At 37.7% G+C, this 21007-nt stretch overlaps 1 protein-coding gene and 1 pseudogene across 3 annotated transcripts; both read left to right on the top strand.

Moving 5' to 3' along the window:
- Positions 1-822: 822 nt before the first annotated feature.
- On the top strand, positions 823-9980 carry LOC121954451 (interferon-induced, double-stranded RNA-activated protein kinase-like). Of its 3 annotated transcripts, none has more exons than XM_042501951.1 (17): positions 823-1188; positions 2404-2554; positions 3211-3284; positions 3388-3537; positions 3656-3788; positions 4682-4743; positions 4829-4919; positions 6055-6086; positions 6177-6219; positions 6650-6726; positions 6895-7014; positions 7133-7267; positions 7360-7576; positions 8212-8355; positions 8453-8554; positions 9085-9206; positions 9461-9568. In XM_042501951.1, exons 1-17 carry the CDS (start codon positions 1094-1096, stop codon positions 9477-9479), a joined length of 1767 nt encoding a protein of 588 aa, XP_042357885.1. In that variant the 5' UTR covers positions 823-1093; the 3' UTR covers positions 9480-9568. The 3 variants fall into 3 exon arrangements, with proteins under 3 accessions (XP_042357885.1, XP_042357883.1, XP_042357884.1); XM_042501949.1 differs by having other exon boundaries at positions 834-1188; positions 9085-9147; positions 9461-9980; XM_042501950.1 differs by having other exon boundaries at positions 838-1188; positions 4829-4913; positions 9085-9147; positions 9461-9980.
- A 1282-nt stretch (positions 9981-11262) lies between these two features.
- On the top strand, positions 11263-20438 carry LOC121954258 (annotated as a pseudogene).
- The last annotated feature ends 569 nt before the right edge of the window (positions 20439-21007 follow it).

The following is a 21007-nucleotide window of genomic DNA, read 5'->3' on the forward strand; positions in this document are numbered from 1 at the left end:
TTGAGGTTTTTTTTCATGCCAATTTGTACTTCTACTCCACTACATTTCAGAGGGAGATATTGTATTTTCCTTCACTATGTGTATCTGACAGCTTTAGTTACTTTACAAATTAAGATTTTTGCATTAAAAACCTAAGACGAGTACATAAAATGTGATGTTTTTTTGTAAATCAAACTACCGTAAAGTTTATACAAATACAGCAAAAATTATTAGATGATTAATTAATTAGCCGATTGATCTATAAATTTGTCTTTTACTCTGTTTTTTTGTGATCTTTGAAATGGATTTTTGGGCTTTGTATATCTTTTTTTGTTTGTTTTAGAATTTGCGTGACGTGATTAAGAAATGGATATTGTTACTTTGAATAATTAAAGTATATTTTCTTTATTATACGTACTTATTTTGTGTTTTCACAGTGTGGTATTAGTAGGCTAATTTTACTTGAGTAAAGGAATTTTACTCAAATACTTATTCCACCACTGAATTTGCAAAATAGTGTAAATATTCAGAGATAAAAGAAAATGCAGTACGTAGCGTCCTCGACGATTTAAAAAAAGCATCAACAACTCAAACTCCCATGAGTCTTTGCTGTAGGCGCCGTGCGAATGCTTCTTGGGAACTGTAGTTGATAATACTAACAAAATAAAAATAAAGGTTAAGAACAGGTAGGCACTTTTAATTTGAGCTACTAACATTTCAAGAAGACAACTAAACAAACGAACAAAACAATCAAGCAGAAGTTCGTTAAAATGTATACATATGCATAAAAACAATCATTAACACAGTACCTTATGTTAACACTAACTTATCGCCTACAAGCCTAAAGAAAGTCAGCCCTCAAATTATCCACAGTAACAGACAGTTTCCGCTTGGATGAGTACTTCTGATATTTGGGTTATTTCACACAATATTTGCAGCTGCCATGTTGTGTGACGTTTACCGAGAAAACGAAACTTACTGAGGGTGAGGCTGAATCGAGATTGAGCCCCGACATATCGGAGAGGACGTGGAAGTAGAGCCAAGATGAAAACGGAAAAGATCTAGCCAGTATTCTGATATTTGCACTTTGTTTTGAGCTGCTGTGTCGTTTATTATGGACGTAGCTAAACTGAACGAGTATGCACAGAGAGAGCGCCTGGAGCTGAAATACGAGGACGTGAGAAGTGTTGGCCCTGATCACATAAAAACGTGAGTTGCTTAAATTCTCTGGTGGGTTTTACGGCCTGAAAAGTCATGCATGTAGGACTTAAATAGATCTGGGACTAACTGGGTGTTTTTATGAAATGGAAGATGTAGTACTCCCTCATGTTTCATGTTTTTGTTTGTAGAAAAATAGGAAATGGGTATCTGTCTGTGTGCAGCTTTAGGTCATTCACTGTCTTTAGGCATAGGTGTAGATCTCAGGGGGACAAAGGGGACACGTCCCCCTAAAATATTTATAAAATGTCCATTTATGTAAACAAATAAGTTTACACCATAAATTACTGCAGAAAAGGCTCAAATTGCTGCATAAAAAATCCTGAGAAGTAAACTGAATGTTGGGAGTCCCCATGGTCATGGGAAACCTGGAAAAGTCATGGAATTTTGCAGTCACATTTTCGATCTGAAAAAAGTAAAATAATTGTTTAAAATCTTGGAAAGGCAAAGCACAAAGGCAAATTTAACTTCTGTAGCCTTTGATGTCTGCATCTACCATCTTGTACGTTTCTTCATTTCAGCTCCATGCTTTGTTTATCCCTTCATGTAAGCCTAGGTGAAGTTATATTTTGAGTTTTGCACGAAAAATAAAAGTTCCTTCAAATATCAGAGAAAGGCTTCGTAATTGTGTTCATGAAAATGTTTGGGAACCCCAAGGGTTTCACGTTCAAAATGTTCTGTTACAGGACGCCCCAAATCCCGTCTCATCCTGTTTCACATGTGCCCCTCCAGAGCATTTTAGTCATAGCTCTGTTGACACACTGTCAGCTTTTACCACAATAAAACCACATATGCAACTGATGTAACATTTATTAACAGAGCATACCTTTAATTCAGAAATTATCTATGGTTGTCTGCATTTGGAAAACCCTATGGGGCCAAAAATAAAGAGGAAACGTTAAGGAATATGGCATGGTGGTGTAACACTACTTCAAAAACATTGTAATCTATGCAAATGATGTTGAACCACAATAATAATTAACACACACACAAAAATTAAAAGTTTTCAGCCCACAAAAAGGATTTTTTAAAACTTTTATTAACAACCTGCTTAATTAATGTAATGTATTAATTGATGCCTGACACCCATTGAGGCTCTAAGGAGGCTCCAACAACATGTCAAGTTAATAACTTCACCTGACCTCCACCTCACCACATGCTTTGATCCTCTTGCCTGTTTAACACAGTTTTATCATTTCTTCTCAGATTTACAGTGAGAGCAGTGGTGAATGGAAAGGCGTATCCTGATGGTGAGGGGAAAACCAAGAAGGAGGCCAAACAGAAGGCAGCTAAAAATGCACTGAGAGTTTTGTCTGGGGAATCAAATGACTCTGTAAGCGTGTGTAAAACTCCTGAAGTAAGTAGCAATACACACCAGTTTCTCCTAAACTATAGAGGGAAGGAAAGAATTGATGTGCTTGTCACTGACTGCAATAGTTTTCCAGGAATGACATTTTACTGTATGCCAGTTTGGAAGGTGGCGTTGCCCTGGTTCCTTCGTCAAAATGCCAATGGGAATTTGGGATTATTGCAGATTATAAACTCTGTGGTAAAACAAATGTCTATGATACCTTCATGTTTTGTTCAGCAAGATAATCACCACAAATTAACACCACTTTCAGGACTTTTGAAGCCCAAATGCAATCGCCAGAAGTAAAAGGCTAACCTCAGGTTGTAAACAAACTACAGTACAGTGACATGGCTTCACAAGACCACAATAACAAGGCAGTAAATCTGTGTGAGGTATGACGACGTTCTGTTGTCTCATTCAGCCACTTGTTAGCAACGTATGTAACTGAAAACCCATTTAAAAGAACTATTGACTTGGAGACGAGGGAACCGGGAGTATTAAAATGCTCATTTCTGGGGCACTCTCTGTTGTTTTGAATGTACTTTACTAGTCAAAAGTTTGGTCACCTTTTCCCTTTTGACTTATCCTGTGTTTTTTTTAAATATTACACGAGGCTGCAAACAGTGAGTCCATATAAAACCTTTCTGTCTTTTGTTTTCAAGCGTGCAGAGGAGAAGCGCAGTAATGCACCAACCAAAAAAGAGGAGGAATTGAATCAAAGTGTGTCCGACATCATGTGAGCACAAACAGCAGCAACACCGTTTCTGTTAGATTATTCTGAATCTGTATGGCTGTGAAATGTTCTAATTAGTAACTGTTTTTCTTATTTGGTTTTGCAGTGAGAATACAAAGAGCTTGAGTGTGATAACTACAGATGAAGGTTTTGCAGAAACAAATTTTATAGGAATGATCAACATCCACTGTCAGAAAAACAATCTTCCCCATGTCTTTATCTTAGACAAAAAATGTGGCCCACCTCATAACCCTCAGTGAGTATGACTGAATATCTGTAACCTGAAACAGACACTTTATGAAAATAAGATAGACGTGAGAGAGAAATCTTACCCATGATTTAAATATTTTTTCCTTTTTATTCCTCCAACACAGGTTTTTCTACAAATTAGTGATCAACAATAAGGACTACCCTGTGGGTGAGGGTAAGAATATCAAGGAGGCCAAACAACAAGCAGCTCAGCTGGCCTGGTCTGCTCTTCGACCGCAGACAGACTTGGACAGCAAGGTATTTCATATTTTTTGATCATTTCAGTTTTTAATATGCCACCTCATAAACTGTTGAACAAGTCTGTTGCATTTGATTCTTGAGTCTTTTATTTAACCATCAGTATTTCTGCTCCACAAAAGCATAGCCATGACTGTGACTTTTAAAACTAATTTCTATGAAACATGTAAGCCCAGTCCTTTTCTGTTGGTTTTCTGTAACCATGGTGAATCCAAAACATTTGGATTCACTGTCTTGAAGGCAATAACTAAAAAAAGCTTGGGAGAGTTTTCTCAGATTTTGCACCAATGTTCACTTGGAAGTGACAATTAAGATCAAACGCCAAGGTCACTGTGACCTCACAAAAAAAGTGTTTTTTGGTTGGAACTCAAGAATTCAGATGCTAATGGAAAAAATACACAAATGTCTAAATGGATAAAATAATGAAGTAATGGCATTTTATAACAGAAAGGTCAAAGGTCACTGTGAAGTCACAACATTCCACAAAAACAAGCAGAAGACATTTGAGTGGATGCTGAATTGGTGACACTAATCTCGGTTGCTCGCCTTGAAACTGTGCTGATTGTGTAGATTTGGGAAGATGTGTGTGACACATCTGTGTTTTCAGAGTCATGGATCTAAACTGTAAGCGCAACTGGATTGGTTTGTGGACGCATACAAATGTGAAGGGACAATCAGCATTGTTGCTGAAATCTGGTAAAGGGTCAAAGCTTTCCATTCTTTAACCATATTATTTAAATCATTTATTCAGTTAGAACCAGGATGAGCATCACAGTTATGACCCATGGTGTCCGCCCACTCTGCTGTAAAACTGTAGCAGTGTTTTCCTGTTGCTATCTCTATACTATATATCTATACTGTGTAACAGATGAACGCTTCCTTTGTGCTTTAAGGGATCCTCTTGTCCAGCTGATGACGGTGCACCAGCCAGGCTGTCCACTCCACCAAGCATACTGTAAGGCGCTGACTGAGGACCACAACAGATGGCTAAATTTAATGCTGAGGATATTTCACTAAAGTGTCTCATTGTATTCTCCCAGGGAGTCTCATAATGCAAAATCAAAACCCGTGCCAGCGACTACAAGTGACTCAGTTGTTTTCATGAATCCGTCAAATCCTCCAAAGGTTCGGGTGTGTTATTTTCTATTTAATCCTCTTAAAACTGTCATGATTTATCAGCTTAAAATGCTCAGTAATTTGCAAATGTTATATTCAGTTGCTTTAATTGACCTTTTAGGTTTTGCCAGTTAAACTCAAAGGAATATTTCACGTGCACAGTGACCATTCTTATATCAGTTACTCACCCCGTGTTACCTTGAATTTGTGAAGAAAACTGTTTTTCTTGCATGCCTCCACGGTGAGCGAAGAATCTAAGAAAAAGGAGAAACATTCCTCATGAAATTAAGTCATAGGGGAACACACTTAACAACAGCAAAACTATATCAAAACATTCACAACACTTGTGATCGGTACTTCCCAAACACATTCACTTTTATTAAAACATTAAAATATAAAACACTTTGAGTAGTGTGCCCTGAGCACGCCTGAACACACATATGCATATGAGCCTCAATAAAGTAGAGTTCAAGAGTTCAGAGTCTCAGGCACGCAACTCAGTCATGCATAAGACTGTAGTAACGTGTTTTAACTGATAACGTTTTAGGGAAAACGCGTGTTTGGGAAGAACTGAGCATACGACCGGGTAAGTGAGACTCGTATTATTCTGCATGAGCTGTGTTAGAGAGTTTGTCAACAGATGTTTTGATATAGTTTTGTTGTCGTTAAACGTGGTTCGATTACTTGAATTCATGAACAATATTTGCCATTTTGGATTCTCTGTTTACCGTGGAAGCAAGAGAGAAAAACCCTAATCCTAACCCCAAGTTTTCCTTTCCAAATTCAAGGTAATATGTGATGAATAACTGATATACAAACGTCCATTTTGCAGGTGAAGTATTCTTTTAACTGGCCTTAATTACTTCAGTGCTTTAACTTTGTAATTTTAGAGTTACAGGAGCATTTGGTGAGAGCACACAATAGTGAAATATTTTATCAGTGCTACAAGACCAAGAGTGTGTCATTAATTTCAGCCAAGTTAGCCTTATTCGTAGCACACCTCTCAATCAAATTACACTTGTTTTCATTGCACTCTGAGCTCTTTAGATTACTGAGAAGTGACGAAGGGTTTTGTGCCTCTACCTTTACATATTTTGAATGTATGTTTGCTTAAATGTAATTGGATGTTTTCCTTTTTCCCGTTACAAAGATTCAAAGTCCTGATGCGAAGCCCAAAATAAGGTAAGCCGTCTTATGAGACCCACTGTAAAGCTACTGAATAATATTTAACCCGATGATATTGCTCATTATACCTTTTTTTTGTCTCGTTAGAATTGCAGCAAATTTCCAAAATGTCCACAAAAAGAGCAAAGAGGTAAAGTGAGAAGACATTATATCATTTAAATTTGTAATGTACCACCATATTTTTTTTAAGCTTGTGTTGGAAACAATATGATCTCTGTTATACATTTGATAGTATATATCGAAAACATACAGAAATATATTCTTTAAATCTACAATCAGATTCCAAACTCAAGGCTGCATAGATGAAACAGCGGGGCAGAAAATCAACCAACTTTTCTGAATCAGCACTGTGAGCAGGTTGTTAATAAAAAACTAAAAAGTTTAAAAAAATTATCGTTTTTGTGGGCCAAGAACTTTTTCTTTGTGTGTGTGTTATAGAAAAAGAAATCAAGTACCTTTTTTATTTACTATAATTGTTCCGAAGTTTAAAATTCTGGTATTTTTACAACTTTTGTATTGTTATATAATAACATATTATGACTTTTGTTTTATTCATTAAGGAAGTTGCTAATTTCAATGACAAGAATACAGGAAATAGTCACAGTAAGAAACCAACGAGCCCGACAACAAGCTCAAGGTATGGAAAATGAAAACATTGATTTACAATAATTGCATGATTTTTTTTTGCTCTGTATACATGTGTATTCATATACAATCAGAATGACATTTTTATATTCCTTTTTTAAAAAAAAACATATATGTTGTTACTATTTTTATTCAGCCATACTTATGTTAATCTCTACAGGTTTACATCAGAATTTGACAACATAGTGCGACTCGGCAAGGGAGCCTTTGGTCGTGTTTTCAAGGCAAAACAAAAACTGCTGAGGAAGGATTACGCTGTAAAGATTGTCCGCTGCAAAGAGTAAGTCAAGTATGAAATATTTTTTACTTTGTTTCCATTTTTAAATTAGCTCTGTAAGGTATTAAATGCAAAATAAGTTTCAATTTAATTAACTGAGCTGTGATCTCTTGAACCTTAGGATGAAAAAAGCTCTGCGGGAGGCAATGGCGTTATCAGACCTCCATCACCGTAACATTGTTCGATATTACTCGTGTTGGTTGGAGGATACAGAATACCAGTGGGACAGTGCAGAAGACAGTGGCAGCACTTCACAGTAAGTCACATCCATTTGACAAAAATCCTCACTGCACTGTACGTGTTCTACTAAATATGAAGGAATGTCATGTTCTGTTCCTTCTTTTCTAGGTCGACTGTTAATTCATTGGTTAAGTTCCTCTATATTCAGATGGAGTTGTGCGACACCAAAACACTCAGAGTGTGGATCGACGAGAAGAATATTCTGAATGTGAAAAAATCTCTGCGAGACTCTAAGAGAAGAGATGAAAGTCTAGCTATCACTCAGGAAATAGTCAGTGCAGTGGAGTACATTCACTCCAAGATGCTCATCCACAGAGACCTGAAGGTGAGACCAAGACAATTAAATCATCATTTAGAAAGAGGCAAGGTCCCTCCTATTTCAGTGTCCCCAGTGGGACATTATTTTGGAAAAAATGACATACACTTGTCACTGGCGAGTGACAATTGCTTGAATTTGGATTGTGCCATGAATTACACGTTTGTCCATTTCTGAGATGTCTTTACAAGTCAAGAGGATTGCAGTTGTAGTGATATTTCTTTATGGTTAAAACCTTCTTCACACGATAGTCTTAACCTACCGAGCTCCACACAAATTTAACTATCTTACCTGACGTGTTTTATCCAGTGGATTTTGGTGTTTTAGTCTGTAGAGAAGCAAAAGAACCAGTAAGAAGTGTTGCTGGTGTGAGTACATCTCCATGTGAAACACACAGGCATCGTACGAGACGGAGAAAGGTATGACGTCACCTATGCATCTGGTGTTGTCACCCTGACTACGTACTTTCAGTCTTTTGCTAATTTTTTAAATGACAGACTGTGATTTCCTTGACTTGCAAAATTACCTCTTAAATTGACAAAAGTGTAATTAATGGCACAATTCAACTCGGATTCAAAAAGTATTTGTCTCTTCCCACCGACAGTCATCATGAACCTACGTGTTTATGTCTTTCCGACTGTTAGCCTGCCAACATCATGTTCGGGCAAGAAGGAGAAGTGAAAATTGGAGATTTTGGTTTGGTCACTGAGGAGAATGATGATGATGCCGAGAACCTGATGGAGAGAACTGTGTACAAAGGAACCCCATCTTACATGGCCCCTGAACAAGTGAGATGTTCTCTACTGACAGTAACTGTCGAGACTTTAACCGTGACGGTTGAGCTGACGTACTTTATGTTAACATTGTGCTCTTGTTTATTGACAGAGAAGCAGGAGCACTTATGACCGAAAAGTGGACATATTTGCTTTGGGGCTGATTTATTTTGAACTCCTTTGGAACATTTGTACTGGCCTTGAAAGGAAACCGGTGAGTAGTTTGGAAATTCAAATGGAAATCCAAATAAATTCAAGTCAATCTAAAGCGTTAACCTATAAATGCTTTTCGCTTTGAGTTTGTGTAAAAAATAGGCAAAGTAAGAGACATATTACCAGATAACATAACCCCACAAGACATGTTTTTCACTGTAACTCAAGAGTCCACATGCTAATTATGAAAAAATGCACGCAAATGTCTAATACAATAAAATTAAGTATTGTCATTTTATATCCAAAAAGTCAAAGAGCAACTTTAATGTAATACAGGTTGCATGAAAATGTACTATAACCATTAATCAATTATTAAAAACTCTGGCGATTATTGATTGTTAATTGACTGATTGGATAGTCTGTTAATCACAGAATCACAGAATTCAGTAATCACGCATGTCATTATTTACACCTGTACTTTTCCTAATGTGACATGTCAAATCTGTGAGAAAAGGCCTGTGGGGCAGTTAATTGATTTGTGTCACTTTAATTACATGTTGTTCCTCCCTTTTATGACGGCATGATTTCCAGGTTTGGGACGATGCCAGAAACCTGAAACTTCCTCAAGAATTTGCAAAACATTTTCCATCAGAGGTAAACCAGCGTTCTTTCTTGTACCTGACACATGAAACAGTGACAGTGGTGACACTCAGGTAAAGTGTTTAACAACAGTCTATCAGTGAAGCCTTAGCAGATGAGGATCTAAAACAACACTGTTGTGTTTGTATGTGTAATGTAATGAAATGTTACATATCAAGCAGGACAGATGCCCGTTTGGGGAAATGATTTCTGTTATTTTGTCAAAGTAAGGTCAGATTGAGGGAAATACAGTGAAGAGGAGGTTCTAAGATGCTGACAGCATTTATTGATGATACAGAGATCACAACAGCTGTTCTTTTTGTTGCAGAGTCGAATTATTAAGTTGATGCTGTGTGAGAAGCCAGACGACCGACCAGAAGCAAGTAAACTAAAGACTGACTTGGAAGAATACGCTCGTTCACTTACAACACTTAAAGAAATGCGTCGTTACAGTAAGACTTACTGATTATTACAAGGAGATACTCAAACAGGCAAAAGCATCAGTCATCACAAGCATGCCAAATTATTAAGCATCATATTTCACAATTGTACTTGTTTTTAATTGCTAAGAGGACCTTCTCTTTCAATAACTCTTTCCATAAACTGATGAGACAAAAATGTAAAATAATTATGTGGTATTGAGCAGAAGATGCACATCACTGGAGATTGCAAAAATGTTCAATTTTTTACAAATAATCATGTCCTGAGGTAATTACTTTTGGAACTTGTACTGCAATAATGTATTAAATGCTGGAAATGTTTTCAGAGTGAAATCCGTTACTACATTACACCAATTGCTCTGTAATGAATGGGCTGAAAATAAAAAACTGATGGTGACTAAGGTGAAAGGGTCAATCCTCTGTAAAGTTTTTATACTGTTGTATTTTGCACACTGTGAATTTTAGTGGGTGCTATCATGATCAGTCCACTACTGATGATCTCTTTTATGCATTTTCAAGATCAAGCTGGACAAGTGAGTTAGAGGAGGAGTCGGTGAGCTCATCCTCTGCTGTGACCACAGCTACTGTCGCGATGAATTTAGCTATGGCAGTAATATTAGTTGGGGCTGTGATTTTAACTGTCGCCTGTGGACTGTGCACACCGTATCATTTAACCCTGGCACACAGACTCATTAATGTTACCCAATAAAAAAATGTGTCACGGCCCTGCTGCTCAGAGCAGCCTCTGAAGTAATTCTGCATTACTTTTAATCACCATGTTATCACAGCATTATGACAAACAGTTATATTATTATATTATTGTCTGCAGAGCATAAACATACAATAGGCCGACATGACTGTGTCACAAAACATTTACCGAAAACTTACAAAATCTGAGATTTAGGTTAGATATTTTTTGTACTTTCTATGAAACAGAAGAATGTATTTGTTTTATCAATGTATGTATACCAAAATTGTTTGAGTGGAATTGTTTAACTTAAAAGGTTTTTTTTGTTTTTGTTTTTTGTAAAATTAATTTTATTGTTGGGAAAATCCCACATGTGGGCAGACTCCAAACCAGATTTTTTTTTCTTTGTTTTTTTTCCTATTAGGAAATAAAAAGGCAATAAAAACTGTGTTTGATCAATTCCATATGAGCTGATGATACATTGATGTGGAATTACAGAAACTTTTTTCTTTAATTTTATTGTTTCTCTGTATATTTGTATCCTTGAAATGTACAGTTCTGCATGTACTTAATGGCAATATTCTTGCTAAAAAAAACCCTGCTAAACCTATGCCCAACCTCATAGGTGGGTACAACCAGCTGACACAGGGCGTGGGCTGAGAGTTGTGACCTGACATAGAAAAATGAAATAAAAAACTGTCACACAGGAGAGGTGCCTCTTTTTAGTACTTTGCCCCCATCCTGACACAGTGTGTGCACACCACTCATTATTATAACTCTCTGTTACAAAACAGAATCTGCTCTTAGATATCTAATGCCGACATTATTTTTGCACTTTTTCCAGCAGCCAAGGGTGTAAGGATGTAAACTAAGTTAAATGATCAAGTTTTAGTTTCGATTGTTCATTTATAGTTTTTACTCTCAGATAATCAAGCCACGTTACGTTACGTGGGTGACGTTTATATGAAGAAAACGAAACTTAAAGGTTTCCAGAGAGCTGAGTCGAAACGAAACTCATACTCGCAGGACTGGGAGCAGAGTGAAGACGGGGAGGGAGAAGAGACAGTCTTTGTGAGCTCTGTACTTTGTTCTGACAGTTTTATGTTATTTTAACTTGAATCCCCACGGTTTAATCACCGGAGATGGAAACAGGAAACTGTGTCGCCAGACTGAACGAGTACGCACAGAAAACACGCTCCGAGCTGCGCTATGAGGACCTTGGCTTTGTTGGCCCTGCACACAACAAAACGTAAGTTGAGTTAAACGTGTCACCTTTGTGTGGTGCATGCATTTCTAGCTACATTATTCTGTCATAATACGACTGGGAAAATGGTTGTGCTTTTGGGTGAGCCAGCGCTGTTGATGTTTGGTGGTGGTTCAATATAAAGGTAGCTAATATCTCCAGAAAAGCAGCTAGGTTACTTATGTATAATATGAGGACATCTGGTTAATCACAAAACTCCTAAAATACCATGCAACTACTTGTTTAGAGACAACCAAGTAAATACAGAATAACTGTATCAAAAACTGCACTGTAGAGGTTAACAGACATTAACACATATTTGCCGCTGAGCAGTGGTGCCCCCAAAGGATGGGCCCTGGCCCCCCCATTGCCCCCTGGCAAGAATGAAAGGAGGCTGATATCACTGTATTTAGGAGACTTGTGTGGCATGCTCTTTTTTAAAGCTTTTTAAGCGCTATCTTGTGAAACTAGACAACCAAAGGCATCCATTGGTTTTATTCATGTCAGTATAGCTTGTCAGAAACAAAATAACTGTCCAAATTTAGACTTTATTTTGACAAGGAAACAACTGGCACGTTGATGAAGAAGCTCAGTCATCCAGGTCATGCTAATTCTAGATGGTAAGTTAAGTTTTCTTCGAGACGTTTTTCCGTATCCAAACAGCTTCTTGAGTTCAAGTCGGCAGTCCTGACTGGTCCATTAAAACTCAATAAGCTGCATGACAGCTGACAGGCAAAATGTCTTCAAGCAACTCACGCAAATCCAGGTGCCAATGATATAGCACCTAGAAAATGTGCATGGCTATTTTTTAAGGGGTCTCTTAAAATCTCACGGCTTACTTCTCACCTCTCATCACAAAATGTGTTCTATGGGTACCCACCAAGTTCAGCCACCGAGGCCGAAAAATGAAGCCAACGCAGAAGTGCCAAAAACTACAAGTTATCAAATGGCTCCTTCGCGAGACACTAGTATCCTAACGGATTCACAACTTTTTAATGATGGCACAAAGCGATAATTTTAAATAAATTATTTTCTAGATTAAGTAGAATGGGCGGGGCATAAACTGCAGGCCAAACTGTGTTTTTAAAGAACAAGTTGAGTGGAAAGCCCTTTAACTGTAGCAGATAACATGCCTGTATAACCTGCCTAAAAGCTCTGTACCAGTTGTGTCATGATGTTACGTTATGAAGTAAATAGTGAAATCATGATCAGGTAAATTGTACTTATGCCATAAATATGTGTATACCCGAATTTAATCATAATTATCAAGGTCTTAGTGCCTGAATGTACTGGTGGAGTCCCACCGTACATAAAACACAGGTGCCTTAACTCCTATAGGCTGACTATGGTAGTGTGCATATTCATGTAATTTAAAGCAAAACACACTAACATAATTAAAGGCCAGCCTGTCTGAATAATAGATGTGATGATTCCTCTGCAGATTCACCCAGAGCGCAGTCGTAAATGGTAAAGTCTATCCCCCGGGTGTGGGGAAGACCAAGAAGGAAGCCAAGTATAATGCTGCTAAAAATGTCCTGAGCAGCTTGTTCGGGGGTGAACATCAGGACTCAGTGGACACAGTGAGATTATTGTTCCTTGTTGTGCTCACATGCTTTTATCTTAAAGGCTGTTCCCATAATTTTTAACATTATGCCAAACACCTTTTCTGTGCATTTTAGGTGTCTGTCAGATCAACAGCCTCTGAAGGTGGTGCAGCATCTATGATGTCAGCGCGATCAACTTCACTGTGAGGCATTTGTTTTTCATTAATAGGAGAGTGTATCATGGAGATAAATACTGACAAAGCTGTACTCATGTCTTTCAATGTATTCCCCCAGGGAGTCCCATGAGCCATCATCACAAAACACGTCAAGGAGCACAAGTCGCTCAATAATATTCACCGATTCAGTGACACAGTAAGATTATTGTTCCTTGTTGTGTAACTTGAACATGCCAAGTTGTAGGAATTTAAAGGTAAAATACCAATCATAGGCCAAAAGTGTATTTTGTTGTGGAATGTCACATTTTCAGTCAGGCCATAGTCCACTATGTGAACCATCTCTAAATTGTACTTTTTTTTATTTCCAGACTGCAGATGAGAAAAACTGTACCTCAGGTCAACAAAAGGAGGAACTAAATCAAGAAGTTTCTGATATCTGGTGAGTAAATCACAATATCAGTGCACTGTTTAATTTTCATGCCTTCATCAGTATGATATGTTACTTGTTTATTACAGTAATAAGACAAAACGCCTCAGTTTGAACTCAGAGACAACAGCTATGCAGAGACAAATTTCATCGGACTTGTTAACCACTACTGTCAGAAAACAACCCGCTGCCATACATTTGTGGAAGAGAGGAGATGCGGTCCACCTCATAATCCTCAGTAAGTATGACCGAGAAACCCTGTTATCTGAATAGAATACAGACACTTTAGGCTAATGTCTACAAACAAATATCTGCATGTATGCAGGCTCTGCAGGCAACGAGGCAAGATTTTGTTTGCCTCGTTGCCTGCAGTTTTTCTTGAATGACGATTTAGCCTTTTATTAACTTTATATCTGGTCAGAGAGCTTTGCTGAAATGATCGGAGCACCGGAACTCGGTTTCGGTTCAAACTCTTGACTAATTTTCAGTGTGAAACAACATTAAAATGTTAACATAATGATTACACTTTCTTTTTGAAACAGGTTTTTTTCTACAAATTAATAATCAACAGTAAGGAATACCCTGAGGGTGAGGGTAAGACTGTGAAGGAAGCCAAACAAGAAGCAGCTCGGCTGGCCTGGTCTGCTCTTCAAGAACAGACAGACTGGGACAGTAAGGTATTACTTCTTTTTTTTAACTTCTCAAAACATAAACTCAGTTTTTAGTTAATAAGGTACATCTAACTAAAATACTGGCATCTAACATCTTGCAGTTGTAGCTAGGTGCACATAATAAACTGGCGACAAAGAGTAGTTGCTAAATCAGATTTCCCCTGATGCCGTGAGTCGGCCTTTAAATGAACTTCTCACAGAGACAATAATAACCACAGCTCACATGCTTTTATCTTAAAGGCTGTTCCCATAATTTTTAACATTATGCCAAACACCTTTTCTGTGCATTTTAGGTGTCTGTCAGATCAACAGCCTCTGAAGGTGGTGCAGCATCTATGATGTCAGCGCGATCAACTTCACTGTGAGGCATTTGTTTTTCATTAGTAGGAGAGTGTATCATGGAGATAAATACTGACAAAGCTGTACTCATGTCTTTCAATGTATTCCCCCAGGGAGTCCCATGAGCCATCATCACAAAACACGTCAAGGAGCACAAGTCGCTCAATAATATTCACAGATTCATTAAACCCTTCCAGGGCTCAGGTCTGTTCTCTCAGAATTATAAAAAACAAATCTGACTCAAGTGAAAAAAAATCTCATTAAATAATGAATAACATTTGACATTTGTTTTTAACAGGGCTGCACAAGAGTAGATGGTTTTATTCAGAACATTGTACATAATTATACACTGAAGCTTTTAACCTTTTTTGTGAATTGTAGATGCACTTTAGGTCAGCTGCATCTGAAGATGATGCACCAACCAGGCTGTCAACACCAACTTCACTGTAAGACTCCACTCTTTGCTTTTATTGAAGAGCTTAATATTGAAAAGGTTCCTGTACTCATGTATCTTATTACATTCTCCTAGGGAGTCTCTTGCATCGTCACAGAGCATGTCGACAGGTACAAGTGGTTCAGGAGTATTCACTGATTCATCAAACTCTTCTAAGGATCAGGTCTGAACTTAAATCACAATCTTTTAACACATCCTTAAATCCAACCTCTTATACCCTGCTTACTCTGTATGTAGAGAGGAAACTGAATAGGACCACTAACAGAACAACAAGAAAGTTTTGTTGGTCTAGTCATGAAAAATAGTCACTAAAAAAGTCACACACACATATGTGTGTGTGTGTGTGTGTGTGTGTGTGTGTATATATATATATATATTTTAATTTTTATTTTTATTGTTTTTTTTTTTTATTTAAATCTATTCTACTCTTGTATTCTCTAAGCATGCCATCAAAGACAAGACTATTGGAAATAGTCAGAAGGAGACATCCATCCAGTCAAGGTATGAAAAAAAAGAATTGTAGCATGTGTGTTTTAGTCTGACATGGTGTCTAATCTCTCTTCCAGCAACTGATATAAAATCAAGAAAACTGTTGTTTTTATTTGAACTTTTTGCCTGAACAAGAGTGTTTATCTCAACAGGTTTACTTCAGACTTTGATTCCATAAAAAGTCTTGGCAGTGGAGGCTTTGGTCGAGTTTACAAAGCGAGACATAAACTCCTGGACAAGAACTACGCTGTAAAGATTGTCCGCTGTGAAGAGTGAGTATGCAGCAGTGAGATTACAGTGTGCATTGTGCAGCATATATAGTAAGTAATTAAGTAAGTAATTTGTCGACTTTTTATTTTCCTTGTTCTCCCTAGGATCAGAAAAGCTCTTCGAGAAGCGGGGACATTATCAGACCTCCTCCACCCTAATATCGTCAGATACTACACATTTTGGATGGAGGATTCAGAGTATCAAAGTCTCAATTCAGGTGACAGTTCAGCCGGCAGTTACAGCTCTATCCAGTAAGTGACATGCACTTGAGTTAAATTTTAACTTGTGATTTGCAGTTAAAGGTGAGTAATTCAGTCATTTCTCTTTAATTCATTTTCTAGGTCTACAGAAAATTCATCGGCAAAATACCTCTATATCCAGATGGAGTTATGTGATACCAAAACACTCAGAGAGTGGATTAAAGAGAAGAACGCTCAGCCTGTGCAAGACTCCAAGAGAAGAGAAGAAAGTCTAAAGATGGCTCAACAAATAGTCAGTGGAGTTGAATATATTCACTCCAAGAGGCACATCCACAGAGACCTTAAGGTGAGTCCAGACTCTACACTGTGTTGAGGCAAAGTTGATATAGATGCTACCTGTGTTTAACCCTGACGAGGCTTCAACAGCACCCTGAGACAGATCCCTCCGCTCTCCACTCAATCAGGTTATAGCATGGCCTGTAAGACATCCGTCAGCCAGCAGTTCTTTAATGAAAAGTTGGCCTGGAAGACGCATCAGTCATCCTTCCATACCAAACTGATGTCATAGTGAACTGTCACTGCTTTCATCTCAGGGATTTGCATCCCCATACAATAGGGCTAACTGCTTGAAGGTGTGTCTTTGACCGATGAAGGCCTTGTCTTAAGTCAGTGACGTTTTAAAGCAGTGCCGTCTCTAGAACTGCACTATACTATACCCATCTGACTACGACACACTTGGCGGACGCACTTTGACCTGACTGCACATTTAAACCAGAGACTAATACTAAAGATAGACAACATTAGCGATTGCCGCAATTGACGGCGGGTATATGGGTGGGACCTTGACACCGTGGCTCTACCTCCTGATCACTACTATGCTAAATCAACGCAGCATTGTTTCGCTTTGCGTGGCCAGAAATGCCTATAGCAAAGCCCTAGTCCGTTCATGTGTTGTTTACTTTGAGAAACAAGACATTTATTTTTTTCAATTTCTGTTTTTTCTTTGCAATGTTTAGCCAGAGAATATCCTGTTTGGACTGGATGGAGAAGTGAAGATCGGGGACTTTGGTCTGGTCACCAGAGATGATGATGATGACGAGGCTTTGATGGAAAGAACAGAGAACAGAGGAACCCGATCTTACATGGCTCCTGAACAAGTGAGATGGTCTTTACAGACAATAACTTTCAAGTCTTTGGTATTATTGTTTTAAAAAATATGTTGTAACGGGCTTCATTAAATAATTACTTGGTTACTGCACTTCACAGTGCTCCTGGATTCTCTGAATCATCCCAGCTTTACCTCTTTTTACTCTTGGCAGTTAAAGTTGTGAGATAAAAGAAGTATTAATCAAACATGTTACAGTTTTATATCAATAGAACATATTTTTAAAACAGAAATTGCAAACTGTTGAGCAGCAAAACCTGAGCTGAAAGCTGAAATTCTGTTTTCCAATTGAGCATAACTAGTTAATCTACCACTATACACAGTTAGTTATTCGGGGAGCTGGGGGTGCCTTTTATTAATGCTGGGTTGTTATTCTGTCACCAAAGAGGGAGAAGACCTATGACCGAAAAGTGGACATATTTGCTCTGGGGCTGATATACTTGGAACTCCTTTGGAAAGTCTCTACTAACCATGAAAGAGGAGATGTGAGTCATTCATAAACACATCACAACATCGTGTGTTGCTTTTGAAGACAAAAGACTACAATGTGACCATATTACTGTAGACAGCCGATACTTTATGGACCTTTATTGTCCATCTTTTAATCTGTCTTGCTTAATTTTCCTGCATTTATTTATAGCATTCAAAAGAGTATACTTTTGATTAATATTACATTTCAGCCTAAATAACATGTTCTTTTCATTCTGTTATCTCTGCATGAATACCAGATTTTGAGGAATGCCAGATGTCAGAAGCTCCCCGAAGGGTTCTCGCTGACTTTTACCCAAGAGGTAGATTACCATAGTCTTATTAATTTAACTGATTCACTTGCCACGTGTAGCAGTATTTCCCAGAGGGTGTGCTACATTCCCCCAGAAAACAAAACCTGAAGGACATGGGTTGCAGTTTGGGAAATCAACAAAACACTGCACATATACAAGAGGGTGAAAGCAAAACCGGGCACTTTGGTTTCTAAAATGTGGCATGGGAATTAAAACTCCCCACAGCCACCCACTGATTCTATCAAAATGACAGACAAACGAAAGTATTGGTTGCAAAACATAAGTAAATTTGGAGTCACTGAATAGGGGGGAAACAAAAGAATAACCTCCCTTCCAACACACATTCAACTCAGATTTCTACTCAAAACGAAAAACACAGAAAGCCAACTGAAGGTGTTGAGTCTTGAGACACTCAACCAACAGAGCAGGGAAAACCCAAGAACATCACAGGTGCACCCAATAGCTCCTGATTAGCAAGGAATACCATGACCTAGCTTTTGGATCTGCAGATCTATGACCATAACAGGTACTAGATAGTCAGGACGATTAATAGATTAACAGGGAGGCTGATGAACAGGACTCTGCAATGTTAAGTTGTCTATCTCTAAATCTTCAGAGGATGAGAGTCTAAACAGGACTGCTGGCATCTGTATGTGAATAATGTCAATATCAAACAGAATAGATGACAATGCTTTGAGAACACATTAATATCAGTTTCCAAAATGCATACCGTATGTTGTAAATGCTGTGGAGTGGAGCTTTGGCAATATTGTAGAATGACCGCATTTATTAATTATGGTACAACGTTCCCTCTCTCTCTCTTTTTTTTTGTTGCAGAACCAAATCATCAGGTTAATGCTGCGTGAGAAACCAGAAGACAGACCCGAAGCAAGTAAACTCAAGACAGAGTTAGAGACGTGGGCGCAGACACTCAACACACAAAATAAGCATCGAGAAAATGCAACTTTCTGATTATGCCAAGAAATTTTGACAATGTAGTGTATTAAAATACGTCTCTTCTGGTTTAGGGATTTTTTAAAATGATTCGATGATTTTTATGGTTAATATTTGGGCTCCACATGAAGAAGTCCTATCCAGGACAAGTCGATTTTGTAGGGCAAGTGAATGAGAAATGTACTTGCCCCACCTGACAAGTTGAAAGTCATAAAAAAAAATTGCGCGTCCTCTCATTACATGACACCAATACTTGCCAATACATGTATAGCAGCAGCCACATCCTGTTTGGAGCCTGCACGATACGCTCCCATAATTCCCACCTCCACCAGTACAAGACGGATTTACCCTGTACCCCTGTTACAAAATGATACTTGTAATAAATAAATATAAACATATACAGTCTACATGAATAGGCTATTTGACAATTATTTGGGAAAAATTTTGCATATAGCTTCCCTTGTAACAATGAAACATTTTGGATGCTGTCATCTGTTTGGAAAAGTAAATTGTGGCTTTTTTTTCTTTTAAAAAAAACGTACTTATCGAGACCTGATTATGATGTTTTTTGTCGTAAAACGGTTAATGTACTGCACTTCTATAAGCGATTCACCATGAACTTTAATGCACATATCTATGGTAATATATAGCAGTTTGGGGTTCTCTGTTTTGCATCAAAACACTTTAACATGCAAACGGGGGGTCAAATTAATAATCATGCAACTAATGAACAACCTAAAAAAGGGGACCTCATGTGGGATTTTATAATCAAGGAAAGAAATATGAAATCAAAAAGTAACGTTTACATTAATTCACATCTATCTCGCATTTGTTCTAAATAATCATGTGCCTGTCAATTCCATGTCTACAGTTGCCTTTTTATTCTGTGCTTAAAATGGTTACATTTATTTAAAGTGGTGTCAGAGTCATCAGAGTCTTAGTTTTGTATTAAATCTGAAGACCTGATTTTCCAAGACCTGGCCCTCTACTTTGTGTGGTCTGTTTGTTTGTTTAATGTAAAATCATGATTGAAAACAATGGGGAAAAAACAGAAAAATATTTTTAATATTTCTGTTCAATTTGAACAATATTGCTGGTCAGAATCCAGAAATAGATTGATGAATTAATTCATTTGAAGTTTGTGAGAAGCTGCTGCACCTTTTGCTTCGGGATTCAAGGTTTACTGTTTGTTTTGGATGTGATTTACTTGATAAACTAATTTAAATGTGCTGTGCATTTTTATTTAGCCATAAAACCACAGCATTATAGTTACACATAAGGATTTTCACAATGCCCTTGCAAGGTTGTGCTTGACAGCAGCATGCCATGTAACCTGAACATGACAATATGAAAATTACAGTTTGTTTGATTATTTCTTTTGCCAGTTGAAACTTAAATGGATACAGAGCTGTGTTGCTTGAAATGTCACTATTGCTTTGGTGCATTAAATAAGTGATAACTGGAGCCCTGAAGTGTGCAAGACATTTTTTGCCTTTTGGCCAGTTGAAACTTTTGGCTACCACTGACTCATTTACGCTGAGGATTAGTGACATGCAAATTATGATAAAAATAAAATGTTAACGGTTATTAGCGTACATTTAAGAAATGTACATAAAGCTTTTTTCCTGCTTTTGGCACAACTCTCACTGCATTCTCGTGTCTTTTGTCATGTAATGTTGTTGAAAGCAATGTTGTAATGTCATGTTGTTCGGCAATATCAGGACATTTGATTAAAAGCCAAAACCAAATAACACAGAGCCAAAATCATAGATAGTAATGCCATTTGGCCTCTGTCACATGACCTGATGAGTTGATGAGTTTTAAATTGACACACCTGTTCCAATGTAATTCTCTAACCTGATGAAGACTGAAGTCCAAAGGCATTTGTCTATCTATGTGAATGAAGGATTATTAACATAATTCGAGTGCCTTGAACGCCTATTTGCCTCTGCATTGAGTAAGCTGGTCACTGCCTTTTTTTCTTAACTGTTTATGATAAGTATAGGTTTTGTTTAGCAAGATAATCTTTTAAG

This window comes from Plectropomus leopardus, chromosome 15 (genome assembly GCF_008729295.1).
Source record: "Plectropomus leopardus isolate mb chromosome 15, YSFRI_Pleo_2.0, whole genome shotgun sequence".
Classification (NCBI taxonomy): Eukaryota; Metazoa; Chordata; class Actinopteri; order Perciformes; family Serranidae; genus Plectropomus; species Plectropomus leopardus.